General features: G+C 44.4%; 1 protein-coding gene across 2 annotated transcripts in view; it reads left to right on the top strand.

Moving 5' to 3' along the window:
* SCAF11 (SR-related CTD associated factor 11) overlaps positions 1 to 3,581 on the top strand; it is a 51,632-nt gene extending 48,051 nt beyond the window's left edge. For both annotated transcript variants that reach the window (XM_076331767.1, XM_076331777.1), the window contains exons 14-15: positions 139 to 258; positions 625 to 3,581. In XM_076331767.1, the coding sequence (XP_076187882.1) occupies positions 139 to 258; positions 625 to 753 (249 nt within the window). In that variant the 3' untranslated portion in view covers positions 754 to 3,581. The remainder of the gene's footprint in view (positions 1 to 138; positions 259 to 624) is intronic.
* The last annotated feature ends 8,891 nt before the right edge of the window (positions 3,582 to 12,472 follow it).

Below are 12,472 nucleotides of genomic sequence, written 5' to 3'. Positions count from 1 at the left end.
GCTGAAATGTGAGTGAGGGGAGCATGGTTTTCTAGTCTTCCGTAGTAACTTTTTTCCTGTAAAGTTTTAATTTGTGATTGGTAAAAAGATACATATGCAGGCAGTGAAAAATAACACTCAAGTTTGTTTTTTCATCAGAAATTGTTAATTCAAGAAAAAGCGGCACAAGAGGTCAAACTAGCTATTAAACCTTTCTACCAAAATAAAGACATCACTAAGGAAGAATATAAAGAAATTGTGCGGAAAGCTGTAGATAAAGTAAGTTGATCTAGTAATCTGAAGTGCACACATTTCAACTGAGGTAGGGTTTGGGGTGGATTTCTTCATCTTGTGGGAACAACTGGTAGTTGCTGGGAGAGGGAATAGGAAAAGCAAAAATACCTTTGTCTCTCTCCATCCACGAGAGCTTTCTGAGCTCCTCAGAACAGAACTCGTTTATTGTGCGAAAGAGTCGAATGGGAATTCAGAAGTGTTTGGGAAGCAATTGGGAAGTATCAGGAGTTTCCAAAGTTGTTCTGCCTGAGATGGAGAAACCTGGGGTGTTGGGGAAATCAATAAATAATGTGGAACAGTGGCAAATCAACAGAAATGTTTCAAACATTTTTTTCTTTAAAACTGTTGTAGGTTTGTCATAGCAAGAGCGGAGAAGTTAATTCTGCAAAAGTGGCAAACCTAGTGAAAGCGTATGTAGACAAATACAAACATTCACGGAAGAAAAATCCCGAAGAGGCAGTCTCCTGTGAAAGGAAATAGAACATGTTTTCAGTTTTTAATTTTATTCTATCTGCAAAGTGCAATTTCAACATGAACCGTTAACTGAAAATTGTACATGACAGTGATTTGAATCTGGTTTTGATAAAATTATTTTTCAATGTAGTATATAATGTTTTGTTCTAAAGAAATATAGATCTACAGGGCAACTTCTTTATTCCTTTTTAAAAACAGATGTCTAAAAAAAATAAAGGTGTAAAGAAGAATCATTAGGAATGTACGATTGTGTGGATACTTAGATGTACAGCATTTTGACTTGAATAAGAGTGCATTAAAATAGAAACTTCTGTCTGAGTACATTGGTTTTGGAACAGGTATGTACAGTACATGTAATCGGTCAGATTAAAGTAAAATTTTTCTTTTGATTTCTCCCTAATTATAGCAAAGATTAAAATAATGTATTGCCTTGACAAATATTTCTAGCGTTAACTGGACAGGCTGAATGCAGGGGTCACAATGTGTATATAAAAAAAAAGCACATGGAGTTGTCTGAACAGAAGAACTGTTTAGATTTTAAAAAGAAAAATCATAAACAGTAAACCGCAGTGCCCAAAACCACGGGCGCTGCACATCTGTTGTAACACCAAATAAAAATTATGCTGCTTGGTTTTGTTTGTGATGTTTTTCAATTTGTTTCAAGATAGTGGGATGAACTTGAATAATTTTTATGTGCTGAAAGCCCTCAATCACCACACACTGGCAACCTCAGTTCATGTCTAACCCTGCCCTCAGCTAGTAGGGAATTAGTGTGCTAGAGCTGGATGTTCAGAAACGTAAACCAGTTTCTTCTTCAAGTAAAATCAAGAAAGCTGGAATTTGTTAGTAGGCTCCCGCTCGATCAGAGACCGCCAGTTGTGCCAATCTTAGCTGTGTAATACTTTTTCTTTGTTAACTAGGGACTGTAGCGTGGATCACCAGCCTGGTATCATTGCATCTGCGCAATCTGAAGTCACATGCAACAGCTTTTCTACTTCCCCGGGCACTTTCATGTAGAGAGCTTAGTAGAGGTACCACAAGCATTTTAAAAGCGGGTGTGGGGTTGTTGAATGTGCTAGGGGAGTGCTTACACCTAAGGTAAAACCGGTTTTACTGAGGTAGCGGCAGGGAGAGTTGCTGAAACACTGTCACTGCGTGCTCCTTATGGAAGGAACAGCTTGGGATCCGTCCGGATTTGAGTGGAGAAGGAGCCTTACTCTGAGATTTACTCTGAGATAGAAATACTTGTTCCCTTACTCTCACAGTGCTCTTAAAATTTCAGCTCTCCCCCTCCAGTCCTGCTGTGCGGTAACAACCTTTGGTGTTGGCTCAGCCTGGCTTCTGCTCCAGCCCAAGGTCTCCTGGCCCAAAAGCATGAATAAAACATTTTGACAGAAAGTATCAATTGAGTTTTCTGAGAAATTATCTCTTCCTAGCCAGTAGTTCCCAAATTAACTTTTCTTGGCAGAAAACAGTCTTACCCTGTACGTAACTTTTGCAGAAGCCTGAGGATGAAATAAGGGATATACACCCCTGTACACACACGTGATTATAGAGAGAGATATATATGTGTAAATGTGCTATTTGTCACAACAGTTGATCACTTGGTTTTAACTATAACTTTCTGCAGACTTAATGAAGCATTTGACTGTCTATATTTATTTTTGTGTGCCTAAATAGAAATACTATGTAAATTAGAAACAGATATAATACATTTTCTACAGTCAAGCCAGGTTTTAGATTTTTCAAAATACTCAGTTTTACACTGTGGTAGCAATTTGTATGATCTCTTGAACTATTTTAAGCTAAAATTGGTTAGCACTTTTTGTAAAATGTTGTAGCAAATTGCTATGTCTATCCTGGTTTATCACGCCATGCGTACTTATTTTTATTACATTTTCCTTCTGAATTTTTGGATTTTAATGACATTTTATATCTTTTTACTCTATACAGTTGAGCCTTGCTATAAAGCTCCTTTCAGGAGCCAGATAAATGTTTTGCGGGGTGTTTTTTTCGCTTTTAGAGGAGAGCTGGAAATTGGGTGGGAAGGAACAATGGAGGATTTAAACTGGGAGAGGGGAGGGGACCTTAATTTCTTGTTTTGCAGCTCCTGGCTGGAAGATAAGCTGTCACTTGCTGCCACGTTGTTTGGGCAGTGACTATAGCGATGCTCCACTGTATTTCAAAACGTAATGAAGAATATCGGATAGAGTAGCATGTGATCAGTAACTTTCTCTTTTACGATTAAATACTTCAGAACTTATCAGCAAATATGCATTTCGTTACAATTTCTGTGTTGAATTAAAAAAAACGCATTGCCTTAATACATAGACTCTCCTATTTTTCCTGAAAGCAGTGAGGTCTCTGTTGGTGCAACTGCCCGAGAAGGCACGTACTTTAACCTTGTAGTCACGTTTTTGTTAAAATAGTATGAAAGCTGTATTTCTATTTATTGAAATTCCTTGTACTGAAAGTCCCAAGATGCACTAGCACTGAAGGCAAAGTGGTGGGGACGCTGAGCCCCGTTGATGCCTCTAGGGTGTCGGTAATTCATTCGATCCAAATTGCCTTGAGGAAAACAATTGCTAAACTGTACACCTTCTGTGAACTTACGCGAATCAAAAGGGTTTTCCTTGCACTCCTTCCGCTGTCTCACTGTGCATGCTGCTTGAATGTCTCATCCTAAAGATGTATCTTCGGAGCACAGTGGCTGTCCAAAGTCCACAATATGGTGTTTGTAGCGTAAGGCTGGAGTGCTGTCTACTGAAAAAATACTCTAAAAACTAGTTTTGTGTAGTGCTTAACAGTTTCTAATAAATTCTTTTCACTAAGCTGCAAGTAGTCCGTGTTTGGTCTTAAATGATTCTGGCTCAAGTGGTTTTAATTCAGAATGCAATGTAAGTACTATTACTTCTGTACGTAAGCACGTTTAACCTTGTTGTGTTGTCTGGGCTCCCCCTCCTTTACATCTGGTTTGTTTTCAGTCAGTCCGTCCTCGCCCTGCCTTGCCTGTCTGCAGATGCTGCAAGCTGAAGAAAAACAAACGCTATGTGGCAAAGCGTCCGTTTACTGCGGGTGCTGCGGTGGGGACTCCAGGTACTGGGTCTTGCAAAACGCTGTGGGGTTGGGGGTGTGTTAGTCTGCTGTGTGGACCAAAGAAGGGCAGGGCTCAAACCAACTAGGCCGTGTCCTGCACACTAGAAGTGCCGATCAAAACAGTGGGCTTCATTGAAATAGCCCATTGGGAATTTAGCACGTGATCGCCTGCCTGCCTTGGGAGCTATGTTCCAGGCACCGCTTTACTTTCCAGGATTAACCCCTCTGTACTTTTCATGAGGTACCTCCATAGGTAATGCAGACACCAGCTGTGCGAGAGCCTGCTGTCCTTCGAGCTGGCTGGCTGCCTGCTCTCTGAAATTCAGAGAAGCTTTGTTAGAGCTGTGTTGGTTTGGCTGGGTGATAACATCCCGCGTGGGAAAGGATAGTCTTACCTTGATGCTGCTCACGTTGTGTCTTGGTTCTGTGTTTACTAAAGGTGCCCTAATAGATGGGCATGTGGTCTTAGGAAAGAGCACACCACTTTGAGGAGTAAGGGTGGAAATCAAGGTCGAGACTCAAGTGGCTTGGTGAGGGTGTTCCCTGGGGAGAGGGAGGCTTAGAGGTGTCAGTTCCTTGAGGCCAAGTCTTCAGAAGGAAGAAGGGCACTCGGAGGCACGTCCTGCAGCCGTAGTCATCTAGTGAAGCTGGGCTAGTGAGACCAAATCCTGGTGTGTTACTCCAGGAAGGGTTTTGTCACTCATGAGTATCAAGTTACCTCAAGGAGATGGAGATACAGTTAAGAGCGCTGCGTCGGAGGCTGAGGGAAGACATGCTGGAGGACATTATTTCCAAGAAAAGATAGTCTTGAAGAAGAAAGTTATTTAAACCAACTGACTGCAGTTAATTAGTTAAAAATTTATTGCCTAAGTTGTAAGCTAGTCTTACTTCCATGAGCCTGCTTAGGGCCATGGACCTTTTCAAGCATCCTAGCAGCAAAAATCACTTCATCTATTGTTGCAAAGGGCTTTTCAGTACGTCGGGTTGACTTAAGCTATGTCCACTGCCCCCTCCTTGGCCTTCACCTGCACTTTGCTGCAAGCCACGCACAGGCATCACAGAAGTTGATTTTTGCACATGCGAAGATCTTGATTTGCGTCTTGCAAATACATGCACTCAAGCTTAAGCAGGTGAGGAGTTTCATGCATTTAAAGTCAAATGACTTGCGTGTCAGGAGCACAGTCTGCCTGGTCTCCTCAAAGGGCGATTACTGCATCGAGCAAACTGGTGGGAGGAGGGATATCTCATTTTAGATCTGAGCAGTGTCGGCACCACCAGGACAGAACTATTTCTGAGCGTGAGCAGGCCCAGAACATGAAGAGGAGAGACACGTGGGGGCAAATGGCAAGGGCAGAAGTAGCTCTTTAGTCAGGACACGTAATTTTTGCTGAGCGAGTGCCATCGCAGTCTGGTTTATGCAGCTAAAGCCTTTCTGGATCCCACCTCTGCAAGTAGTGCCTTGAAATCTTTACTCAGTTTTGCTATGGAGATCACTGTGCTGGAGTCTGCTGCCAACAAAAGGGTTCGGTTTTTCCCCAGAAGCCACAGCATCGTAACACAGCGGCGTGTAAAACAAATATGTTGATTCGAAAGGTGAACTTAACCTTTTGAATCACAGCGATGAAACTACTCTGGTGAAGATCTTCATTATTATTAAGTATTGCAATAGTCACATCATTAATCAATAGTTTATAAAAAAGTAGAAATGAGTAAGGACAATAAAGTAGATTACTGAAATTGGCTATTAAAGAGTACTTATTAGATGCAGCAGCTTTCAAAATAATGAATGGAGCATGTATGAAGGTTTTTCTAAAAACCACTAACGTAGAGATTAAAAAAAAAAATAAAAGCACAATTAACTACTTGCATAAAAGGAGATGAATCTGTGAGAAGGCACAGGCTGGGTTATGGAACTTGACTTCAACTTGACTCTTACTTTTCCAGTATTACTCAGTCACAACTCCCAGAGACACACACCAACAGTAAGCTTTCAACCTGCTCTTCATTTTCATAGACTTGTTTGTGCAATAAATACAGGGGATTACAGCAATGCAGTAGATGCTCATTACCCGCAGTAAACAATCAAACCCAGAGTGGAATCCAACACAGAGAAAAATTACTGCAGGAGCCAAACCCAAGGAATTTTGGCAGCAGGCTGCCATATAATTAGTCCTAAAGTGTTGCAGAAATTAAACCTACAACCACTGACTTTTTTATGACGAGCATCAATCAAAAATAGCCAGGGATTCCTAGATGCAATAGCAGGTGGAATTAAAGAAAATAACAACCCTTGGAAGTCAGAGTTTACTTATAAATTCTAGAGCCTTTTACAGAAATTCAGGGCTCTCAGGGACCGGGAAGGTAGCTTACACATGGCGGGTAGAGTCTCCTCTAACACAAGACACAAACATTGCTGCCTTTTTTCTCTCAACGAGTGCAGAGATTTGCAGTGCAGATGTTTGTTAGGAGCGCTAATGGCCAAAACACGGCCACTGGCTCGCTCTGCCCAAAGCCAAGAGGAGAGCGGAGCTTCTGCCGTGGGCAGTGGGAGGACCAGGGACCCCCAGCATTGCCTGCAGGCATGAAGCCCCAGGGCACACACGCACCCGAAAGGAAACCCATCATTAGAGAGCACCTAGGAGAAAAGGCTGTCACACACTCAGGTTGCTCAGTCATCATTATTTACCGCTACTATTTTACCATGGTAGTTAAATGACTGTATCGGACTGATAAATTCTTAAGCTATTCCCCCTGAAAATATGATGACGTAGCTTGGAGGTACAAGATCCACCTCTGGTTTGATTGTCTGACTAATGCCAATACACTACAGAGCTGCGGCTCCCTGTGCAAAGCACATGGCTTTCCTACGTAACCTCAGCATCCCTGAAACACGAGGGATTAAATAACCAACTCGGGGTGTGGGAGACCCTCCTCACTGGGGGGATTCAACCCCCACCTCCCTCCCACTGACACAGTGCAGCTCTGCAGCCACATCAAGCCAAAGAGGGCACAAGGAGATGGACTTCCATGGCCTTGTGTCAAGCCCTAAGCTCCAGCCTGGTGTCCCAGGGCAGCTCCTAGAGAGGAATTCAATGACTATTTAAATTTAAAAGAGTTCTAATAAACATACGGCGATACTTGGTATTGGGGGAAATAATACAAAACACACACAACCACGCAGCATAGGCACCTTGTGTTACATGGGTTGTGGGCAAGTGGATTAAATTTTTGATGCACTGTGCGTTGTACTACGGGGTTAGCCGTAGGTCAGCTGGCCAAGACTTCACAGAGGCTTATGACAGAAGAGAGATTTGAAGTTGTGACCCTTCTAAACCCTACCGAGCCCAGGTGACAGAGGTGGGACAGCCCCACCAGCACACTGCGGCACCCAGAGCAGCGACAGAGCTCTCGGGTTGTGAAGGTTACATCCCATCTGAGTAGCACAGGGAGACGCACCCAGAACAGCAGCCACCCCGTTTCTTCATCACCCCGATGACATCTAATGGAATGACGTAATCATATTAACTTTCATAATGGCACAGGCTCCCTGTTTCTAAGATCTTATTCCAAAGGAAAAAGCAGGGAGTACTGGCCCTTCTTCCTCCCTCACCGCTCCCTTCACCAGAGACTGGCGAGGCGACTGAGCTCCAGCTAACCTTCCCGGGGTTAGCCAGCGAGGAGCCCACCGAGGCCAGCAGCAGAACTGGGATGAGGGTACGACCTCCCATCCCGCAGGACGTGTTTCATACTTATGATTCACCGTGTAACGCCATCCTAAACAATAGAAACACAGAGCGCCCTGCCCAAAGATAAGGAACAAGCAGCCATTTGGGTATCAGAAAAATACGCTCTTAGCCAAGACAGCAAGTTACCTGCGGACAAGTGGATTTAAAAACCCCAAACAACAAAACCAGCAAACCCTCTCAAAATGGAGTTTGCAACAAATCCACCTAAAAGGTATTCAAAGCCTACCTTAAAACAGTTGTCCAAAAGCCACCCAACATAGGAGCGGACGATAGACCTTACCATGAATACGTCTTTATGAGATTTTTGCTATTCTAATATTGCATTTCTTTTCACTTAAGGTAAAAAGCCATCAGCTTATCCTGCCTTTTTAAAGTTACCGGCTCAGATTACTCTCTGGTTATCTTACCACAGATGGGGAGAATCCAAGACACAAATGGCAACGATGTTGTGAGAAAGAGCAAATTATGATACAACCATGTGAAAACCAGCAGGCTATTAAGACCAACCCAAGATAGTTTTGAAGTAGCAGTAATTTAAGAACATATTGCCATCTCGCCACAAACTGGTGATAACTTCACTCATAACAATCAATCAGCCCCGAATTATCCGCCGCCTGAAAACAATTCACAAACTCAAACTGCTCCGTGTGAAATCCCCCTCGCCCAACGGATCCAGCTACGCGCAGTTCACCCCCTACAGAGCTGCAGCCCTGAGCGCGCAGGCGCACCCTCTGCCAGGCAGAAGGACCTTTTGGCTCCACAACCTTCAACTCGCTGCCCGTGCCAGACGCTGCGGGCTGCGCAGACATCACGTTACCCAGCAAGCGAAAGGATATCGGCCACAAAGATCTCTGCAGCCACCCATGCAAGGAATGACTGACAGCCTAATAACTACCTGGTAGAAAAGGCAGAGGAGGGAGAAAGAGCGCGACAGGATGATTACAGGTATCCCTAGCTGTTGCACATCATCGTATCACAATAAACTGCCCATTTCTTTTCCCACAAGGCAGGGCAGTACTGTGATCGCTGTGTTACAGCAGATGAGACAGTTCCACATGCCGTGACTTGCTGCAAGCCACAAAGGAGATCTTTGGCAGTGATGTGAATTGAATCATAGAATCATAGAGTACCAGGTTGGAAGGGACCTCAAGGATCATCTGGTCCAACCTTTCTTGGCAAAAGCACGGTCTAGACAAGACGGCCCAGCACCCTGTCCAGCTGAACCTTAAGTGTCCAGTGTTGGGGAATCCACCACTTCCCTGGGGAGATTATTCCAATGGCTGATTGTTCTCATTGTGCAAAATTTTCCTCTTGTGTCCCGTCGGAATCTCCCCGGGAGTAACCTGTACCCATTACCCCTTGTCTTTTCCATGTGACTCCTTGTAAAAAGGGAGTCTCCATTTTCTTTGTAGCCACCCTTCAAATACTGGACCATGGCGATAAGGTCTCCCCTAAGCCTTCTCTTCTCAAGGCTGAACAAACCCAGTTCTCTCAGCCCTTCCTCATGTGGCAGGCTTCCCAGTCCTTTGATCATCTTTGTGGCCCTTCTCTGGACCCTCTCCAGCCTGTCCACATCTTTGTTGCGTAGCGGGGGCCAAAACTTGTCAGGTGTGGCCTGACAAGCGCTGAGTGGAGTGGGATAATGACTTCTTCCTCTCTGCTGGTGATGCCCTTGTTGATGCAACCCAGCATGCTGTTGGCTTGCTTTGCCGCAGCAGCACACTGTTCGCTCATATTGAGCTGGTTGTCCACCAGAACCCCCGGGTCCCTTTCCACAGAGCTGTTCCCCAGCCGCGTAGATCCCAGCCTGTGCTGCACTCCTGGATTATGTTTTCCCAGGTGCAAGACCTTACACTTGTCCTCGCTGAACTTCATAAGGTTCTTGTTAGCCCACTCTTCCAGCCTGTGCAGGTCTTCCTGCAGGGTGGCTCTCCCTTCCGAAGGGTCCGTTTCCCCACTCAGTTTGGTATCATCAGCAACCTTCATCAGGGTACACTTGATCCCATCATCCAGATCACTTATGAAGATATTAAACAGTGTTGCACCCCATATCAATCCCTGGGGGACCCCACTTGTCAAAGGTTGCCAGTTTGAAAAGGAGCTATTTACCACCACCCTCTGGGTGCAGCCAGTTCCCCACCCACCGCATGGACCACTTGTCTAGACTATAAGGCATCAGTCTCTCTAGGAGGAGGCCATGGGAAACCGTATCGAAAGCCTTGGAGAAATCCAGGTAGACAACGGTCACCACTCACCCCACATCAACCGGGCAGGTTACTTTGTCATAGAAGGCTTTGTCAAGCACGATTTGCCCTTGGTGAATCCGTGCTGGCTCTTCCCAATCACGTGCTTCATTTGACTTGTGATAGCCCCCAGGAGGACTCGTTCCATAACCTTCCCAGGGACTGAAGTAAGACTGATGGGCCCGTAATTTCCTGGATCCTCCTTTAAGCCCTTCTTGTAGGTGGGGGTGACATTAGCCTTCTTCCAGTCTTCCGGGATGTCCCCCGATCTCCACGACTTCTCAAAGGTTATGGAGAGCAGCCTCACGATGACGTCAGCCAGCTCTCTTAACACCCTCGGGTGGATATTGTCAGGGCCCATCAATTTGTAGGGGTCAAGCTCCTGTAATAGTTCACATACCAACTCTTCCTTCACTGACAGTGGGTGTTTGCATCAACCTGGATTTTTGTTCCCCAGGCCTGGGGCCCAACAGCGCTGGTAAAGACAGAGGTGAAGAAAGTGTTGAGAACCTCTGCCTTTTCAGCGCTGTTGGTGACTAATTCTACTTGTTATTTATGTACCTGAAGAACCATTTCTTGTAGTTTTTGACATCTCTGGCCAATTTCAGTTCGAGCTGAGCTTTTGCTATTCTAACTGCATCTCTGCACTCCCTGGCAATGCCCTAGTAGTTCTCAACGGGTATTCGTTCGCTTTTCCATCTCTGGTGCGCTTCTCTCTTGGTTTTGAGCGGACTCAGAAGCTTGCAGTTAAGCCAAGGGGGTCTCTTCCTCCACCTACTTCCTTTACCTTTAAAGGGGATGAAGTGTTTTTGTGCTTCCAGGAGAGCGCTCTTGAAAAACTCCCAGCACTCACTAGCCTGTTTATTCTCCATGGAAGCTTCCCACAGAATCCCTCCCAACTGAGCTCAGAAAAGCAAACTTCAGCTCGCTCAAAAATCTAAAACCTTTGTCTTAGTACTAACCTTCAGCGTGCTCAGCAGGATCCCAAACTCCACAATATTTTGAACTCAAACCTCGCTACGTGCTCCAGTGCTTCTCCCTCTGAGCTACCCCCCTTTGAAGCTGGAGAATGAAAGTAAACAGAAAAAACTGAAAACAGAATCTTTTAAGTAGTAATAAAATTATTGGAATCTAGGATGTGCTTTGCCCCAAACTGTAGGTAGGCAGGCAGTAATTAACACCAATGGCTGCGCACTCCAGCCCTGCCGTCACGCACTACAGAAGAAACACCGGGCACTGTATCATCAAGCAAAGCCAAGCGTAAATTAATGAGGAAAAGAGACTATTTAAAGATGAACAACTGCAATGCTTTTTCTCCTTCCAGGCAAGGCTGTTGCAATAGTTTTCAGTGGAGGTTAGACCACACGCCAACAAACTGTTCTGTTACTGTGCTGATAACAACCTCTAGAAAAGTCAGACTGATGATTGAGGAATAACATTTACTTTGGCAAGAGGTGCTTTTAGCATCCTTACTATACCGAGCAACACTTCAAAAGAAGAAGAACTTTAACTGTAGATACAAGAGATTTCCTCATTTTAAAAATATACCTAACCTGGAATCAGTATAATGTAGTTTTGTTACAGTTTTTTTCCTCCCCTGAGAAGTTTGTACTCTTCTTCAAGAAGATGCTGTGGAGCCAAGCCAAAACAAATTCTTTATGACTGTGCTCCTGAGCTGACGCCCACTGGAGACCACAGGATGTTTTCCATCGGTTGTAATGAGCAGTAGTGTCACTGAAGTAATTTATAATGAAGAAAATACACATAATAGAAATTATGCATTTACCTGCTCCAAAAATACCCGTAATGGCAGTATGCTGTGTATCGTGTGTAATATGAAACACACAGTGCTAGTTATTTTCCCCCCACAATGAACTTTCAAAAGTTGGATTTGTCACAAACAACTCGGAGCTGTGAAGAGTTAAGTGACGGCAAGCCTGCAAACTCCCACATGTAACTATTACACTAACAAGCGCTAAAATACAGCTGACGGACCTGGCAATCACACCGCGATATAGATGGTTACATTGCCAAGGTGCCTGCATGAATCCTGCGTTTTTTGCTTTTTGGCAACTATATTCTGAAATGGGATGTTCTCCAGGAGCAATCAAACCAATGAATATGCACACAAACCGGCGATACACATCACCATTGTACATCACAGACCTAACTATGTGATCTATACTTTGCCCTCCATTTGTTACTCAGAAAATGCATGGCTAAAGATTACATTTGGGCTGCCTTGAAGCCAGGGTACGTTTGAAACATAAGCAGTTCTGAACGCTGTAAAAGGCCTGTAATAGAAACTGTGTGAGAGGGAAAGGTCCACCTAGTTCCCCGTGTCTGAAATCCTCACAATGTCAGACTGCTCGCACAGGTAACTCTGCTCGTAAGAGGGCAATCCCAAGCAATGGGATTTCTACAGCTTCCTTCCAAAGACTACTCTCTACCTCCCTTCTCCCTTTCTTTCTTTAATTCCACTACTCCATGCTGCATTTCCTAGAACTATCAGAATCAATTCCTTTCTGTATGTGTAGGTTCACATTTTGTGATCTAGTAAATACTTCTTCCTCTCAAATCAATGATCACGTAGAATTATTACTCAGTCCTCAAATCCATTAGATAACAGCAAATGCAACA

Source organism: Aptenodytes patagonicus, chromosome 1, assembly GCF_965638725.1.
Source record: "Aptenodytes patagonicus chromosome 1, bAptPat1.pri.cur, whole genome shotgun sequence".
NCBI lineage: Eukaryota > Metazoa > Chordata > Aves > Sphenisciformes > Spheniscidae > Aptenodytes > Aptenodytes patagonicus.
This window is presented reverse-complemented; position numbering and strand designations above follow the sequence as displayed.